At 45.6% G+C, this 19,089-nt stretch overlaps 1 protein-coding gene across 4 annotated transcripts; it reads left to right on the top strand.

Annotated features, from left to right (window-relative positions):
• The first annotated feature begins 2,569 nt into the window (after positions 1-2,569).
• Positions 2,570-19,089, top strand: LOC111566062 (adenylate cyclase type 8-like). 4 transcript variants are annotated; one of them, XM_055008273.1, is made up of 24 exons: positions 2,571-2,975; positions 4,911-5,172; positions 5,357-5,554; positions 5,703-6,171; positions 6,307-6,390; positions 6,801-6,866; positions 6,948-7,078; positions 7,656-7,767; positions 8,116-8,243; positions 8,493-8,651; positions 8,772-9,006; positions 9,081-9,269; positions 9,342-9,442; positions 9,846-10,047; positions 11,890-11,991; positions 12,067-12,194; positions 12,274-12,355; positions 13,045-13,203; positions 13,340-13,486; positions 14,110-14,202; positions 14,290-14,404; positions 16,138-16,262; positions 16,362-16,460; positions 17,376-19,089. In XM_055008273.1, exons 2-24 carry the CDS (start codon positions 4,934-4,936, stop codon positions 17,556-17,558), a joined length of 3,546 nt encoding a protein of 1,181 aa, XP_054864248.1. In that variant the 5' UTR covers positions 2,571-2,975; positions 4,911-4,933; the 3' UTR covers positions 17,559-19,089. The 4 variants fall into 4 exon arrangements, 3 of the variants coding, with proteins under 3 accessions (XP_054864249.1, XP_054864248.1, XP_054864247.1); XR_008600753.1 differs by lacking the exon at positions 17,376-19,089 and having other exon boundaries at positions 2,570-2,975; positions 14,290-14,400; positions 16,362-16,459; XM_055008272.1 differs by having other exon boundaries at positions 16,138-16,460.

Genomic DNA, 19,089 nt, shown 5'->3' with positions numbered 1-19,089 from the left:
AGGAGCTGTCGCCTCCTTACATCGGAGGTTTTCTGAATGTGGAGGAGACCCTGAGGTCGATCCAGAACCTGCTGGAGGGATTATTAGGACCGAAGGACCTGAAACGACCTGCTACACCTGCTACCCCCTGATCCCAGATCAGTAGAAAGAAATCGTAAACACTAAATCTAAGGAGTCTGTGCATAACAATAGATTACTAAAAAGAAACGAGAAGATATCAAATAATATATATTTAGAAACCAAAACTTATATCAGCATCAAAACAGTTCGTTTGAAATTAAATAAAATACTTGTGCTAAACATGGATAAAAACTGTTACAAAGGTTAATATAACCAATTAGTAAAACTGCCAAATAATAAATATAAAGTTGAACAGCTTTTAACTTTAGATTAAAAAAAATTAATGAAGATGGAATAATGTTAATAATACCGGGATTAAATTAGGAAATTATGAAAAAAAGAGACTTAAAGATTATGTCCAAAATCAAACCTTTAAAACCAAAAATGACTTGAAGGGTCAGGAAATGGAAAGTAGTTTGATAAAAATAATAATAATAATAATAATAATAATAATAATAATAATAATAATAATAATAATAATAATAATAATAATAATAAATTTATTTATAAAATGCTTTCAGTCAAAGTGCTGTACATAGAAATAAAAACAGTCAAAACAGATAAAAACAAAACAAAAAAGACATCAGTAAAACAATTTAAGATTCACGTCAAAGTAAACAAGTGGGTCTTCAGCTTAGTTTTAAATACATTAATGGACGATGCCTGCCTGATTTCAGCAGGTAGACTGTTCCATAATGTTGGTGCCTGGAAAGAAAAAGCTCGTTCCCCAACCGTCTTTTTACGGACCTTTGGGACACTCAGAGGTCCAGTCCCATGGCAATGGAGAACCCGAGTGGGGACATACGGGTTCACCAGACTGGATAGGTGCAATGGGGCAATTCCATTTACAATTTTACAGGTTAGTAGCAGTACCTTAAAGTCTGCTCTAACCTGAACAGGTAGCCAGTGCAGAAAGGCCAGCACTGGAGTAATATGTTCATATTTACTCGCTTTGGTCAGAACACGAGCTGCTGGTTCTGGACCACCTGTAGACATGAAGGCTCTTCTTTGGCAGACCTGATAAAAGGACATTGCAGTAATCCAGCCGTCAGGAAACAAAAGCGTGAATTAGGACCTCAGCATCCTGAAATGACAGAATCGGTCTAATCTTGGAGATGTTTCTGAGGTGAAAAAAGGCCACTCTGGTCACCTCTTTAATATGGAACTGGAACAACAGTTTTATCAATGAGTATACCAAGATTCTTGACTCTGTCTTTACAAGGAATAACAGTCACAAAAAGACAGAGTAAAATTATCAAACAGAGGATTAACTCTTTCAGGTCTGATCACCATCATTTCTGTCTTAGCAGAATTCAGAAGCAGGAAATTAGTTGATAGCCAGCTCCTAACATCTGAGAGGCAGGCCTGAAGTTTATCTATGTCAGATCCACTACTGAAGGACCGAGGGCATGTATAACTGTAAATCATCTGCATAACAATGAAAAGAGATCCCAAAGGAACGCAAAATTTGACCCAAAGGTGTCAGAGAGGAAGCAACAGTGGACCCAGTACAGAGCCCTGCGGTACCCCATGCCTATAGAAAACAACAGAGGACCCAGTACAGAGCCCTGCGGTACCCCATGCCTATAGAAAACAACAGAGGACCCAGTACAGAGCCCTGCGGTACCCCATGCCTAACAGCACAGGACTCAGAGAACAGATTGTTGAAGTAAACACTTTGAGATCTCTGACAGGTAAGACCTCAACCATTTGAGCACCTGGCCTGAGATGCCAAAATAATTCTCAGGTCTGTCCAGTAAGATACAGTGATCCACTGTATCAATGGCAGAACTAAGATCCAGCAACAACACAACAGATGATGCCTCTGAGTCAACAGCTAGTAGCAAATCATTCACCACTTTAGTCAGCACTTTTCTGTGGAGTGATTCACCCTAAAAGCTGACTGAAGAGGCTTAAAAAGATTATTTAATGGCAAATGCTTCAAAAGCTGATTTGAAACCACTTTCTCAAAGACTTTTGACTAAAAGGACAGGTTTGAGACGGGCCTATAATTAGGGAGTCATCATCCAGGCCAGGTTTCTTCAACCTTCAACTTGTAATCTGAGACAATACTCTAATGTTACAAGTAATCAGATTGCTGTGGTTTCTGGTGACTACAGTAATCTGTTTACTGTGGGTCCTAGTGACTGCAGTAATCTGATTACTGTGGGTCCAGTGACTGCAGTAATCTGATTGCTGTGGCTCCTAGTGACTACAGTAATCTGATTACTGTTGGTCCCAATGACTACAGTAATCTGATTACTGTTGGTCCCAATGACTACAGTAATCAGATTACTGTGGGTCCTAGTGAACGCAGTAATCAGATTACTGTAGTCAATAGGACCCACAGTAATCTGATTAACGTGGGTCCTAGTGACTACAGTAATCTGATTACTGCGGTCCTAGTGACTGCAGTAATCTGATTACCATGGGTCCTCGTGACTAAAGCAATCTGATTACTGTGGGTCCTAGTGACTACAGTGATCTGATTACTGTGTCGACGTGTTTCTGGACACAAACACAGTGTGACCTGGTTGGAGGTCGGCCAATCCCATCATGCTCCTGAAGTCTCCGTTAATCTGTGATTAATGAGGTCCGCTGAGTTTCAGGGAGTCCTGCTGGATTTAGACGCTCCTCAGACATCTGCTGCCTCACATCAGCTCAGGACACCAGGAGCTAAAGGTTCTCCTTAAGGAGCTAAAGGTTCTCCTTCAGGCCTGGAGAACGACCACAGAATGAAGATGAACGGCTTCCATCGGAGGAACTAGAACAGGAAATGTGAAGAGAAACGCTGAAGATGGAACAAAGAGGAAACTCAGGAAGGAGAAGCTGAAGTCTTCATCTGGAACCAGCAGGTCAGTGGACCAAACAAACCATTCATCTGAGTTCTGAGGTCTTTAAAGTCTTCACCTGGAACCAGCAGGTCAGTGGACCAAACGAACCGTTCTTATGTGGTCTTTAAAGGCTTTGTTTATTTCTCCTTGTTTGGTGACCAGACGGTTAAATCGGCTCCACCATCTGCTCCACTCCAGACTCTGGACTCATCACGTTCCAACCTGTTCTGCTGATGTTTGGTAGAACATCTTCTAATTATCAGGTTGTTGACCTGCAGGTTCCACATGAGCACAGCCAGACCAGGTAGATAAAATCACCTGGTTCAGGTAAATCCCAGTAAAACCTGTTTAAAATTACTTTAAACTGCTCAGAATTCAGTGAAGTTTGTCCAGAACATGCCAGTAGGAGAAAAGACTCCAGACTTATTTAGTAGCTAATGGAGGCGAACAGGCTAGTTAATGGAAGCTAACGGGCTAGTTAACGGAGGCTAACGGTCTAGTTAATGGAGGCTAACAGGCTAGTTAGTGGCGGCTAAAAGGCTAGTTAATGGAAGCTAACAGGCTAGTTAATGGAGAATAACAGGCTAGTTAAGAGAGACTAACGGGCTAGTTAACAGAGGCTAACGGGCTCGTTAACAGAGGCTAACGGACTAATTAACAGAAGCTAACAGGCTAGTTAATGGAGGATAACAGGGTTAGTTAATGAAGGCTAACGGGTTAGCTAATGGAGGTGAACAGGCAAGTTAATGGAAGCTAACGAGCTAGTTAACGGAGGCTAACAAGCTAGTTAACGGAGGCTAACAGGCTAGTTAGTGGAGGCTAAAAGGCTAGTTAATGGACGCTAACAGGCTAGTTAATGGAGAATAACAGGCTAGTTAAGAGAGACTAACGGGCTAGTTAACGGAGGCTAACGGACTAATTAACAGAAGCTAACAGGCTAGTTAATGGAGAATAACAGGGTTAGTTAATGGAGGCTAACGGGTTAGTTAATGGAGGCTAACAGGCTAGTTAATGGAGGCTAACAGGGCTAGTTAATGGAGGCTAACAACTAGTTAACCGAGGCTGACAGACTAGTTAATGGAGGCTAACAGGGCTAGTTAATGGAGGCTAACAGGTTAGTTAATGGAGGCTAGTTAATGGAGGCTAACAGGCTAGTTAATGAAGGCTAATGTGTTAGTTAATGAGGCTAACATGCTAGTTAATGGCGGCTAACAGGCTAGTTAATGAAGCTAACAGGTTAGTTAATGGAGGCTAACAGGTTAGCTAATGGAGGCTAACAGGCTAGTTAATGAAGGCTAACGGGTTAGTTAATGGGGGCTAACATGCTAGTTAATGGAGGCTAACAGGCTAGTTAATGAAGCTAACAGGCTAGTTAACGGAGGCTAACATCCTAGTTAACGGAGGCTGACAGGCTAGTTAATGAAGCTAACAGGCTAGTTAACAGAGGCTAACAGGCTAGTTAACAGAGGCTGACAGGCTAGTTAATTAGGCTAACAGGCTAGTTAACGGAGGCTAACAGGGTAACCCAGCTGCTTTCATTCATAAAATAACTGCCAGGTTTGTTTCTAACTCCCTGATGTTTCTAAACAAAATCACATTTCTGTTCCCACTAAAATCCTTCCCTCAGCTCAGCAGCGCTGCTAGAAGCTGCAGGCTGTTGGAGGATACATCCAGCAGGGTGAAACGTCTTTCCAGAGTTCATAGAGTCTGTAGAGGTTGTCCATGTGTAAATGTGAAATATCTCTAACATTCGGAGCTTCGTTTTCCCTCTGGTGAACACCTGTAGGCTCTTAGAAGAACATCAGACATACCAATTCCAAATTCCTAATTGGAGAAATTCACCTTCAGTTTTAGTTTTTAGGATCGTCTCAGACTGCCGGCGTTGAGGGAACATCTGGATCTTCTAAACGTTTCAGTGATTCATGATGATATAAAGTCGATGCGGTGACGTTGCAGAGAGGTGGAATCACCTGATAACCATGGGTGACGGCTGCATGCTGGAGAACGGCGACTGCAAGGTGGCGCCGCACGGCCCTGATGTCACCTTCAGCACCTTAAGCCCTGCCTCCGGCCTGCAGCGCAAACGGCTGCTGTGGCAGAACGCCGTCAGGAACATCATCGACCAGCATAATCTGTACACCCTGAGGCTGGCTGGGGGCCTGGACCGAGGACGGCACTGCATCACCGTGACCGACGCCTACATCGCCGAGATCAACAGGTAGACACACCTGTCCAGCTCAGGTTAACTTGATCCTGATTTTAGGTTAAATTACAGAGATCAACAGGTAGATTTAATAAAGTTTTCCCTCTGTGTTGTCTTGCAGGCAGATTAAATAAAGTTTTCCATCTGCATAGTCTTGCAGGCAGATTAAACAAAGTGTTCCCTCTGCGTTGTCTTGCAGGCAGATTCGCAACAAAGCGTCTCGTGGAGCCTTCTGGCAGAAACGTCGATCGTCTGCAGCTCGAGTTCATCCGATGACACCGAAGATCTCCACGGCGACGCACAACAAACACGACCCCCTGAGCGACGCCGACTTCTTTGTCTCCTGCGGATCGACGGTTCGAGGTGTCTTCATTCCCACCATGCAACACACATTCAAGTAAGAACACACGAACTGCACACCTGAAGTGAAGCTCCTCCTCCTCAGGATTGGTAGATTCTGTACTTCTTTGACTGAACAGCAGGTTCCTGTGTTGAATCTGACGTTCTTGTGGAACCTTTGCTGACCCTGATGGTTCCTCCTGCAGGTCCTCGGATCTGGAGCAGCTCTACCAGCAGTTCTCGTCGGCTCAGAGGAGAACCTCGCTGGTGGTCACCAACACCATCGACCTGCTGATCCGGCTGCTGGTGTTGCTGCTGACGTGGCCGCCGGACTGGGGGGGCGTGGCCTGCGATTGGCTGGCGGGCCTGTCGGCACTGCTGTGGGCGGGAACCTGTGTGCTGGCGCTGACCCGGAGGGAAGTGACGTCGTCGCCGCGGTGGCTGTGGTTCCTGGCGCTGCTCAGCTGGGTGTCACAGGCTGCCCAGGTGCTGGTGGGCGTGTTCACCTGGGCGGACAGCGACCACTCCTGGTACGTCTTCTTCTCGCTGTTCTCCACCTACACGCTGCTGCCGCTGCCCCTCCTCTGGGCCATCGTCGCCGGGGCAACCACCTCCACCCTGCACCTGCTGATGGACATCTGCTGTCACTACGGCGACCACACCTTCATCCAGAAGGTGGGTTCTATGGAGGAACATTGTGCTGGTTTCTCATTTTTAATGGCAGCTTTGAGATTTGGTTGAAAAATGATCTGAAAAACTATTCACAGCAGCGCCACCATCTGGTGACACATGTTGGTTGTACCTGTGCAGGTGCTGTCCAAGGCCTTGCTGTACCTGGCCATGAACACTGCAGGTCTGTTCATCCACTACCTGTCCGACCGGACCCAGAGACAGGTGACGAAGAAAGTAGCACACCTTTAGCTCCACATGCCTTCTAGTGTCCCTCCTTCATTCCCAGGATTATCCACAGTTCCTTTATCTTCTGATATTTATTACTGTCTGTCAAACACACTCTCACCTTTTGTTGTCTGCCAGACCTCTTGATTCAATCACCTGTAGTTCTTTATTGTTTTACCGGCTGTCGCTGATTATCAACCATACACAGATTAACCACTGCTCACCCTGTAGTTACTTCCTAACCCTAATCCCTCCCTACCCTCTGACCATCCCTATAAAACATGTTCTCTCCAGATGTTTTGGGTCGGTTTAGCTTCACAGACTCATGTTGTGTGTTGGTTAGAATACCAATAAACACCCACTACTGCAAACTAACAAGGACTAAGAGTGAGATTTCTTCAACACAGGCCTTCCTGGAGACCCGGCGCTGCATCGAGGGACGAGTCCGACTGGAGAGGGAGAACCACCGACAGGTAGGGGGCGTTCACCAGGGTCATTAATATTAGGAACACCTCTAATCACCACCGCTAACCTGTCCACACCTGGATCCTCAGGAGCGCCTGGTGATGTCCATCCTTCCTCGCTTTCTGGTTCTGGAGATGATCGCTGACATGGCCATCATGGACGACTACCTGCTGCCACAGCAGATCCAGAAGATCTACATCCACCACTACAAGGATGTCAGGTCAACAAACTCTATCCCTAACCCACTCCTAACTAACCCTAATCCACCTCTAACTAACACTAATCCACCTCTAACTAACCCTAATCCACCTCTAACCCTAATCCACCTCTAACTAACCCTAATCCATCTCTAACTAACCCTAATCCACCTCTAACTAACCCCAATCCACCCCTAACTAACCCTGATACACCTCTGTCTAACCCTAACTAACCCTAATCCACCTCTAACTAACCCTAATCCACCTCTAACTAACCCTAATACACCTCTAACTAACCCTAACCCATCCCTTAAAGGACGTCAGGTCAACAAATCTGAACCCTAACCAAAGACTAGAACCCTGAGGAACATCTTGTGCTAGCTGTAAATTAGCATGTTCATAACTCTAAATGACCCTGAATAGAACCCTGAGGAACTCCAGAGTTAAATGAACTCATTTTGTGTGTCAGCTGCTGAAGAGTCAAGTCTTTTCTGAACATCCAGAAGTGTTTGAAGATGAACTGATGATGATGGAAAGCATTAGAACTTCTCAGACTTGATGAAACTTTTCAAGTGTTCTGACTGAGTTTTGTCTCCACAGCATTCTGTTTGCAGACATCATCGGCTTCACGTCGCTCTCACTGATCCTCTCAGCGCAGGAACTCGTTAAAACTCTTAACGAACTCTTCGGTCGCTTCGACAGGCTGGCTGAGGTCCTCGTTTAGTTATTATTTATCATTAGTTTTTATTTTGGAGTCGTGTGAGTTCTGTATTTACAGTTTCCTCCATTAAAGTCTTTGTTTTATCATCATATATTTAGTAGTAGTTTTGTAGCACTGTGTCCCCAGAAGCTTCCTGTAGGTACACATGTATAAATACAGTCTTTGATTGACATTTCACTTCATGGATTCCATCTCATGAAGCTCCTACTGTCAGGTAGAAAGAAGAAGAGGCTAAATAATGTGGTGAACATACAGACCTGTAACAAATGCTGAAGAACCAGAGATGAGGAGGTGATGGAGGACAGGAGGATGACGTGGTGTTTCCGTCTGTCTCTGTAGGAGCATCAGTGTTTACGCATTAAGATCCTGGGTGACTGTTACTACTGCGTCTCCGGAGTCCCAGAGCCCCAGAGAGGACACGCTCGCTGCTGTGTGGAGATGGGCCTCAGCATGATCAACACCATACGGTAACCTCTCCAGACCTTTTGATGTTCTCAAGGTTCCTTCGCACTAACTCTGGTTTCCATTGAGAACCCCTGAGCCAAGTCTGAGGGTTAGGGTCCAGAACTAAGAATGTTCTGCTGTTCTCAGCTCATTTAGAACCATGTTCATCAGTTAGACTGGTTGGAATCACAGCTGGACTCTTGGGTTCTCTGAGGATCTACGTTGTGTTCTGTATTGTGAGTTCTGTCCCCACAGTGATGATTGGTCTGCAGGTATGTTCGTCGGGAGCTGCAGCAGGAAGTGGACATGCGGATCGGCGTCCACTCAGGTTCGGTCCTTTGTGGTGTTTTGGGTGTTCAGAAGTGGCAGTTTGACATCTGGAGTTGGGATGTGGACGTGGCCAACAGTTTGGAGGCTGCAGGAGTTCCTGGGTCAGAAAGTCTTTATGTTTTATCATATTCATCTGAAACTGCTCAAACTACATGACTTATTTAGAGAAGTTCAGACGTACTAAAGGCAGGACGTTTGTGAAAAACTTGATGGACTTTCAGGCAGATCCACATCTCGCAGGCCACTCTGGACTGTTTGGGCGGGATTTACGAGACGGAGGCGGGGCATGGCCAGGAGAGAAACGAGTTCCTACGGAAACACAACATCGACACATTCCTGATCCGCCCGGCACCACGGGAGGAGGCGGAGCCTCCGAAAACGAGACGTCTGAGCTACGAAGAGATGACAACGTGGAGCGCCGAGCTGCCGTTTGGAGACATTCTGGGGATGAACTTTGTAAGGACTCAGTCATTCTCAGGTCTCTGGTGCCGTTTCTGTGATTCTCACCTTTTCTTGTTGGTCTGAATCAGATTCTCGCCACCTTCACCAACGGCTCCCTGACCCAGCTGCCCAATCAGGTCGCAGCTCAGCGGTCCGGGTCACGGGAGGTCAACAAGCGGATTCGTCAGGCCATGGAGGTCCGGAGCAGTGAGCGAATGAGGAAGGAGCACATCACCACCTTCACTCAGGTGTTCAAGGACTCCCACATGGAGGGAAAGGTAACCTGATCCCTGTGGGGGCGGGGCTTGTCCCAGGTGTCTTCAGGTGAGTGACGTCTTTCTGTCTCTCAGTACTCCCAGATGAGAGATGAACTCTTCAAGTCCAACATGGTTTGTTCCTTCATCCTGCTGCTGCTGCTGATGGCTGTACAGGTGCTCATCCCCACCCCCAGGTACACCTGTCTGTCCACTCACCTGTCTGTCCACTCACCTGTCTGTTTACTCACCTGTCTGTCCACTCACCTGTCTGCCCACTCACCTGTCTGTCCACTCGCGTTCTTCTGTTAACATAAAAATTTTTTATTTATTATTTCTGTTAGTTCCTTTTCTCGTGTACAAGAGAACATTGTCTGCATAGAACCGGGTATCTCCAGCAGGTTCTCAATCTGATCCTTTTGTTGGTCGTATTGTTGTGTGAAATCATCCGTGGAAACACCTGACAGGCCACTCCTTAGTAACGTTCTATTAACATTTTATTAATGTTTTACTAATGTTTTATTAACTTTTGTTAACGTTCTATTAATGTTTTATTAACATTTTGTTAATGTTATATTAACGTTCTCCTGGGGTCTTCAGGTATCTTCCTATGGCGGTTCAGTTCGTGGTCAGCGGTGGCGTCTACTTCCTGCTGCTGCTGCTGACGCTGGGGGAGGAATTTAAGCATTGCCCCGCCCCCCTGCAGTCGCTCTGCTGCTGGATTCACGAAATTAAAAACGCTCGAACGCTGCTGACGCTCACCGCCATCACCGTCAACTTCAGCGTCGCCTCGGCCAACATCGTGAGTCTCGTCTTTAACCTGAACCATCAATTGGTTCTAAAGAAACATCCGGCCAACACAACACTGACTTCATCCTTCCTTCCTTCCTTCCTTCCTTCCTTCCTCTATCCTTCATGCCATTCTTCCTCCCATCCGTCCTTCCTTCCTTCCTTCCATCCATTCTTCCTTCCTTCCTTCATTCCGTCCTTCCATCCGTCCTTCCTTCTTTACTTCTCTCCTCCTTTCTGTCCTTCCTTACATCCTTTCATACTTCCTTCCTTCCATCCTTCCTTCCGTCCATCCATCCATCCTTCCTTCCATCCTTCTATCCATCCTTGCATCCTTCCTTCCTTCCATCCTTGCATCTATCTTTCCATCCTTCCTTCCTTCCATCCTTCCTTCCTTCCTTCCTTCCTTCCTTCCCCTCTTCTTTCCATCCTTCCTTCCTTCCTTCCTTCCTCCCTTCCTTCCTTCCTTCCTTCCATTCCTCATTCCTTCCTTCCTCCCTTCCATCCTTCCTTCCTTCCTTCCATCCTTCCTTTCTTCCATCCTTCCTTCCATCCTTCCTTCCTTCCTTCCCCTCTTCTTTCCTTCCTTCCTTCCATCCATCCTTCCTTCCATCCATCCTTCCTTCCTCCCTTCCTTCCATCCATCCTTCCTTCCATCCTTACTTCCTTCCTCCCTTCCATCCTTCCTCCCTTCCATCCTTCCTTCTGTCCCCTCTTCTTTCCATCCTTCCTTCCTTTAATCCTTCTCCCCTTCCTTCCATCCTTCCTTCCTTCTTTCCTTCCTTCCTCCCTTCCTTCCATCCTCCCTTCCTTCCATCCTTCCTCCCTTCCATCCTTCCTTCCTTCCTTCCCCTCTTCTTTCCATCCTTCCTTCCCCTCTTCTTTCCTTCCTTCCTTCCTCCCTTCCTTCCATTCATCCTTCCATCCTTCTTTCCTTCCATCCTTCCTTCCATCCTTCCTTCCTTCCTCCCTTCCATTCTTCCTCCCTTTCATCCTTCCTTCCTTCCATCCTTCCTTCCTTCCCCCTTCCTTCCATCCTTCTTTCCTTCCTTCCCCTCTTATTTCCATCCTTCCTTCCATCCATCCTTCCTTCCTTGCCTTCTTCTTTCCATCCTTTCTTCCATCCTTTCTTCCGTCCTTCCATCCTTCTTTCCTTCCTTCCTTCCTTCCTTCCTTCCTTCCTTCCCCTCTTCTTTCCATCCTTCCTTCCTTCCTTCCATTCCTCCTTCCTTCCTTCCTTCCTTCCTCCCTTCCATCCTTCCTCCCTTCCATCCTTCATTCCTTCCTTCCATTTCCTTCCTTCCACTCTTCTTTCCTTCCTTCCTTCCTTCCTTCCTTCCTTCCATCTTTCCTTCCTTCCTTCCTTCCCCTCTTCCTTCCTTCCTTCCTTCCTTCCTTCCCCCTTCATTCCATCCTTCCTTCCTTCCTTCCCGTCTTCTTTCCATCCTTCCTTCCATCCATCCTTCCTTCCATCCTTCCTTCTTTCCTTCCTTCCTTCCTTCCTTCCCCCCTTCCATCCTTCCTTCCATCCTTCCTTCTTTCCTTCCATCCCTCCTTCCTTCCCTTCTTCTTTCCATCCTTCCTTCCTTCGTTCCTTCCTTCCTTCCATCTTACCTTCCTTCCCCCCTTCCTTCCATCCATCCTTCCATCCTTCCTTCCATCCTTCCTTCCTTCCTCCCTTCCATCCTTCCTCCCTTCCATCCTTCCTTCTGTCCCCTCTTCTTTCCATCCTTCCTTCCTTTAATCCTTCTCCCCTTCCTTCCATCCTTCCTTCCTTCTTTCCTTCCTTCCTCCCTTCCTTCCATCCTCCCTTCCATCCTTCCTTCCTTCCCCCCTTCCTTCCTTCCTTCCTCAGCTGTGGTGCAATTCGTCAGAGTCATCCATTAACAGCAGTGACTACCTGTTGGCTCCGCCCACCTCCACCAGGCCTGACATCAGCATCTGCACCCATCCAGAGGTGAGCCTGAGCCATGACCTCACTGTGATGTCATGCTAGCCGTGTGCGATGGTAACCATGGCTACCTGTGTGCAGTACGTGTTGCTGAGCGGTGTGGTTGCCATGGTGACGTGTGCCGTGTTCCTCCGGCTGAGTTGCGTGTTGCAGCTGGCTGTCCTGCTGCTGGCCGCCGCCCACTACACCTACGTCATCGAGACGCACAGGTAGAGCCAGGTGTTGTTTATCCACACTGCTTCTACCTGTTGGTCTGTGTGTCTCTAACCTGTTTGTTGTTGTTGACAGGTCCCACCAGCTGTGCAGGAAAGGAGTCTGTGTGGTTCTCATGGTGATGTTTGTGGTGGCCGTCCTCTACAATGGATGGAAGGTTCACTCTGTTCTCTGTCTCTTTATGGATTTGTTTTGTGTCTCTTTGTGGCTGTTCAGTGTGTCTTTGTGGTAGTTTTGTGTCTTTGTGATCGTTTTGTGTGTCTGTGGTTGTTTAGTGTCTCTTTGTGGTTGTTTTGTTTCTCTTTGTGGTTGTTTTGTGTCTTTGTAGTTGTTTTGTGTGTCTTTCTGGTTGTTTTGTGTCTCTTTGTGGTCGTTTTGTGTCTCTTTGTGGTCGTTTTGTGTCTCTTTGTGCATGTTTTGTGTCTCTTTGTCGTCGTTTTGTGTCTCTTTATGGTTGTTTTGTGTCTTTGAGGTCTTTTTGTTTCTCTTTGTCGTTGTTTTGTGTCTCTTTTGGTCGTTTTGTGTCTCTGTGGTTGTTTTGTGTCTGTTTGTGGATGTTTTGTGTGTCTTCGTGGTTGTTTTGTGTCTTTGTGGTTGTTTTGTGTCTGTTTGTGGATGTTTTGTGTCTCTTCGTGGTTGTTTTGCGTCTTTGTGGTTGTTTTGTGTCTTTGTGGTCATTTTGTGTCTCTTTGCGGTCGTTTTGTGTCTCTTTGTGGTTGTTTTGTGTCTTTGTGGTCGTTTTGTGTCTCTTTGTAGTTGTTTTGTGTGTCTTTGTGGTTGTTTAGTGTCTTTGTGGTTGTGTTGTGTGTCTTTATCTCTGTCTCAGTCCTTCTTCTTCGGTGGTAGCTGGAGGCGACAGCTCGGTTGGACTTCCTGTGGCGTCTCCAGGCAAGGAAGGAAGTGGAGGACATGAAGGAGCAGCGAGAACACAATGAGTGTCTACTGCTCAACATCCTCCCTGCTCACGTCGCACAACACTTCTTGGAGAGAGACCGCAACAACGAGGTACCACTCACCTGTCCACAGGTGTCTCTCTACACTCACCTGTCCACAGGTGTCTCTCTACACTCACCTGTCCACATGTCTGGCTCTGTGTGTCTGTGTGTGTGTTTATTGTATTTGTGTGTCTGTTGTGTGTCAGGAGTTGTATTCTCAGACCTATGAGCGGGTCGGGGTTCTCTTTGCGTCTCTTCCTGGGTTCTCTGAGTTCTACGAGCAGAAAGAACTTGTCCATCAGCACGTGGAATGTCTCCGCCTCCTCAACCTGATCATCACCAACTTTGATGAGGTCACCACACACACACGCACACATGCACGCGCGCACACACGCACGAGCGCACACACAGGCACGCGCACGCACACACACACACACACACACACACACACACACACAAACACACATTAACCTGTAGAACACCTAACACCTGTAGAACCCCGTGCTTTTGTGCGTTTGTGATGCTTTGTGTGTCTGTGTGCTGTTTTGTGCGTCTTTATGATGTCTTTGTGTGTCTGTGAGATGTTTTTGTGCATCTGTGTGTTGTTTTTTGTGTCTGTGTGATGTTTTGTGTGTCTGTGTAATGTTTTGTGTATCTTTGTGTTGTTTTTTGTGTCTGTGTGATGTTTTGTGTGTCTGTGTGTTATTTTTGTGTCTTTATGATGTCTTTGTGTGTCTTTGTGTGTCTTTGTGTTGTTTTTGTGTGTCTTTATGATGTCTTTGTGTGTCTGTGTGTTATTTTTGTGTGTCTTTATGATGTCTTTGTGTGTCTGTGTGATATTTTTGTGTCTGTATAATGTTTTGTGTATCTTTGTGTTGTTTTGTGTGTCTGTGATGTTTTGTGTGTCTGTCTGATATTTTTGTGTGTCTGTATAATGTTTGTGTTTCTTTGTGTTGTTTTGTGTGTCTGTGTGCAGCTGCTGGACGAGTGTTTCTTCCAGGAGGTGGAGAAGATTAAAACCATCGGCAGCTCCTACATGGCAGCTTCTGGTCTGTCACCTGACCCACAGGTAAGTCACGTGACTGATGCTGTGTGCTGATTGGTCCAGAGGGGACCAGGTGTGATGGTGTGTGTGTGTTTGTGTGTCTGTGTGCAGGAGTGTGAGGACAGCTGGCATCACCTCAGTGAGTTGGTTCTGTTCGCCCTGGCCATGATGGAAACCCTGAAACACATCAACACACACACAGGAAGTGACTTCCAGCTGAGAGTAGGTACGACAACACACACACAATACACAATACAATACACACAAAATACAATACACAATACACACAAAATACACACACAATACACACACAATACACACACACACACAATACACAATACACACAAAATACAATACACAATACACACAAAATACAATACACAACACAATACCAATACACACACAATACACACACAATACAATACACAATACACACACAATACAATACACAGTACACAAACAATACAATACACAATACACACACAATACAATACACAATACAATACACAATACACACACAATACAATACACATAATACACACAATAAACACACACACACATCAACACAATACACACACAATACAAAACACAGTACACACACAATACAATACACAATACAATGCACAATACAATACACAATACACACAATACAATACGCAATACAATACACAATAAACACACAATACAATACACAATACACACACAATACAATACACAGTACACACACACAATACAATACACAATACACACACAATACAATACACAATACACACACAATACAATACACAGTACACACACAATACAATACACAATACACACACAATACAATACACACACAATACAATACACACACAATACACACACACACAATACAATACACAATACACACACAATACACACACAATACAATACACACATAATACAATAAACACACACACACACACACATCAACACAATACACACACAATACAGTACACAATACAATGCACAATACACACAATACAATACACAATACACACACAATACAATACACAATACACACACAATACAATACTCAGTACACACACAATACGATACACAATACACACACAATACAATACACACATAATACACACAATAAACACACACACATCAACACAATACACACACAATACACACAATAAAAACATCAACACACACAGGAAGTGACTTCCAGCTGAGAGTAGGTACGACAACACACACACAATACACAATACAATACACACAAAATACAATACACAATACACACAAAATACAATACACAATACAATACACAATACAATACACAATGCACACACAATACAATACACAATACACAATACAATACACACAAAATACAATACACAGTACACACACAATACAATACACACAATACAATACACAATACACACACAATACAATACACAGTACACACAATACAATACACAATACAATACACAATACACACAATACAATACACAATACACACACAATACAATACACAATACAATACACAATACAGTACACAATACACACACAATACAATACCCAATACACACAATACAATACACAATACACACACAATACAATACACACATAATACACACAATAAACACATACACACATCAACACAATACACATACAATACACGCAATAAAAACATCAACACACACACAGAGGAAGTGACTTCCAGCTGAGAGTGGGTACGACAACACACACACAATACACAGTACAATACACACATCAACACAATACACACAATACACACACAATAAACACATCAACACACACCCAGAGCCAGAAGGCGCATGATTCTGGCTCCATCCTTACCTGTGTGATGTCATGGATTCATCCTTACCTGTGTGATGTCATGGATCCATCCTTACCTGTGTGATGTCATGGATCCATCCTTACCTGTGTGATGTCATGGATCCATCCTTACCTGTGTGATGTCATGGACAGGTATCGCCCACGGAGCTGTCATTGCAGGTGTGATCGGAGCCACTAAACCTCAGTACGACATCTGGGGGACGACAGTGAACATGGCCTCTAGGATGGAGAGTACCGGGGTCAGCGGCAGGATTCAGGTAGCACACCTGCCTGTCTGGACACCTGTCTGTCTGGACACCTGTCTGTCTGAACATCTGTCTGTCCACCTGTCTGTCTGTCTACCTGTCTGTCTTCAGGTTCCAGAGTCCACCAGCTGTGTTCTGGTAGAACGAGGTTTCCTGCGACAGTTCAGAGGGAAGATTTACATCAAAGGCATCAGCGAACGTCACGGAGAGGTGAGTGAGACAGGTAAACATCAGGCAGGTAAACAGGTAAACATCAGACAGGTAAACAGGCAAATATCAGGCGGATGGATAGGTAAACATCAGCCAGGTAAACAGATAAACATCAGACAGGTAAACAGGTAAACAGACAGGTAAACATCAGCCAGGTAAACAGGTAAACATCAGACAGGTAAACAGGTAAACATCAGACAGGTAAACAGGAAAACATCAGGCGGATGGATAGGTAAACATCAGACAGGTAAACATCAGGCAGGTAAACAGGTAAACATCAGACAGGTAAACATCAGACAGGTAAACAGGTAAACATCAGACAGGTAAACATCAGGCAGGTAAACAGGTAAACATCAGACAGGTAAACATCAGACAGGTAAACAGGTAAACATCAGACAGGTAAATATCAGACAGATAAACAGGTAAACATCAGACAGGTAAACAGGCAAACATCAGGCGGATGGATAGGTAAACATCAGACAGGTAAACAGGCAGGTAAACAGGTAAACATCAGGCAGGTAAACAGGTAAACATCAGGCAGGTAAACAGGTAAACATCAGACAGGTAAACATCAGGCAGGTAAACAGGTAAACATCAGGCAGGTAAACAGGTAAACATCAGACAGGTAAACATCAGACAGGTAAACATCAGACAGGTAAACATCAGACAGGTAAACAGGTAAACATCAGACAGGTAAACAGGTAAACATCAGACAGGTAAATAGGTAAATATCAGACAGGTAAACATCAGACAGGTAAATAGGTAAATATCAGACAGGTAAACATCAGACAGGTAAACAGGTAAACATCAGACAGGTAAACAGGTAAACATCAGACAGGTAAACATCAGACATCATCTGAACAGCTGAGCTGTTGACAGAGGAAGTTCTCACGGGTTCCTCTGTGGTTCCTTCAGGTCCACACGTTCTTCGTGTCCAATCAGGAGGAACGTTCCAGCTTTGTGGAGCGCGGCGGTGGGCGGGGCTTCAGCCTCAACAGGAACACGCTGGGAGCCGTGGTCTACAGCCTGGTCCAGGCCAGGAAGAGGGAGAAGCTGAGGGAGGAGAACGGAGGGTTCCACCTGGTGGAGGCCCAGTAGAACGAAGGGTTCCACTTGGTGGAGGCCCAGTAGAACGGAGGGTTCCATCTGGTGGAGGCCCAGTAGAACGGAGGGTTCCACCTGGTGGAGGCCCAGTAGAATGGAGGGTTCCATCTGGTGGAGGCCCCGTAGAACGGAGGGTTCCACCTGGTGGAGGCCTCGTAGGACAGAGGGTGGAGGCCTCGGAAAACCTAGGGTTCCACCTGGTGGAGGCCTCGTAGGACGGAGGGTGGAGGCCTCGTAGAACAGAGGGTTCCACCTGGTGGAGGCCTCGTAGAACAGAGGGTTCCACCTGGTGGAGGCCCAGTAGAACTTAAGGTTCCACCTGGTGGAGGCCTCATAGAACGGAGGGTTCCACCTGGTGGAGGCCTCGTAGAACAGAGGGTTCCACCTGGTGGAGGCCTCATAGAACGGAGGGTTCCACCTGGTGGAGGCCCAGTAGAACTTAAGGTTCCACCTGGTGGAGGCCTCGTAGAACAGAGGGTTCCACCTGGTGGAGGCCTCATAGAACGGAGGGTTCCACCTGGTGGAGGCCCAGTAGAACTTAAGGTTCCATCTGGTGGAGGCCTCGTAGACCTTAGGGTTCCACCTGGTGGAGGCCCAGTAGAACGGAGGGTTCCACCTGGTGGAGACCTCGTAGAACACCTGGTCCAGGTGAGGAGGTTGCCATAGAGACAGAACTCAGTTCTAGTAGTGAAACAACCACATAGCAGGTTATGTATATGATGGAACCAGAACATGAAGAAGTTCTCCATGAAACCTAGAACATTTAAACACTTTATCAGTTTTCAGATGTTTGAAGCTCAGATTTGGTGAATGTTCCTGAAGATGAGACCTTCAAGGACTGTTGGAAACATGAAGATCTGATCTGTAGAACATGTGGTTCTGGAGTTTTTAAAGATCATCTTCTGATGTTCCCTGGTGGAACCTGGTTGTGTGACTCATTCTGTTCTTTTGGAGCTCCCATGATGCTTTGCAGGATCCAGAAACTGAAGGACAGGGTCTCTGTGGAGATCTAGATGTTTCTTCTCCTGGACCTGATGGTTCCTGTGACTGAGTCGTGACTCTGAGGACAGAAAGGATTCAAGGAATTAAAGTGAAAAAGTTTTGCTTTTAGTTTGAAGCTCAAACTGAGGAACTGACGTTTTCACACCAGACGCTGCAGAATGTTCTGCTGGATTCACGGGATTTCTGGATTCAGATGTTTTGCTCACGAAGATCATCTGGATGGATGAAGATGAAAAGATCTTCAACCTGAAGAAAACGTGATTCAGAGGACTTGACTTGTTTAACCATCAGTTAATCTAAAGCTGGAACAACAAACTGACCAGCAGGTGGCGCTGTGCCTGGACTAGAACTGCTGTTAAACTGGACCAGCAGACATTTTTAGATCTGTAATTTTTAAACTTTGATTTAAAATCTGTTTTCTACTGTTGGAATTCTGGAATCATAAACGTAGAAAAATCAACCTTCAGACAGAAAAACTGGAACGGTTCAGTTAATGTCAATAAAAACCAGGATAGAGATGGAA

The sequence above is a fragment of the Amphiprion ocellaris genome, chromosome 24 (assembly GCF_022539595.1).
Source record: "Amphiprion ocellaris isolate individual 3 ecotype Okinawa chromosome 24, ASM2253959v1, whole genome shotgun sequence".
In the NCBI taxonomy this organism is placed as follows: Eukaryota; Metazoa; Chordata; class Actinopteri; family Pomacentridae; genus Amphiprion; species Amphiprion ocellaris.
Note: the sequence above shows the minus strand (reverse complement) of the source record. Positions and strands in the feature narration are given on the sequence as shown.

Excerpts from the sequence above, each read along its gene's own strand:
- LOC111566062 (XM_055008272.1), top strand. The coding sequence starts at position 4,934 with ATGGGTGACGGCTGCATGCTGGAGAACGGCGACTGCAAGGTGGCGCCG. Across the intron at positions 8,244-8,492 it reads AGCATGATCAACACCATACG|GTATGTTCGTCGGGAGCTGC; the intron begins GTAACCTCTCCA and ends ATTGGTCTGCAG. Across the intron at positions 9,270-9,341 it reads ACTCCCACATGGAGGGAAAG|TACTCCCAGATGAGAGATGA; the intron begins GTAACCTGATCC and ends TCTGTCTCTCAG.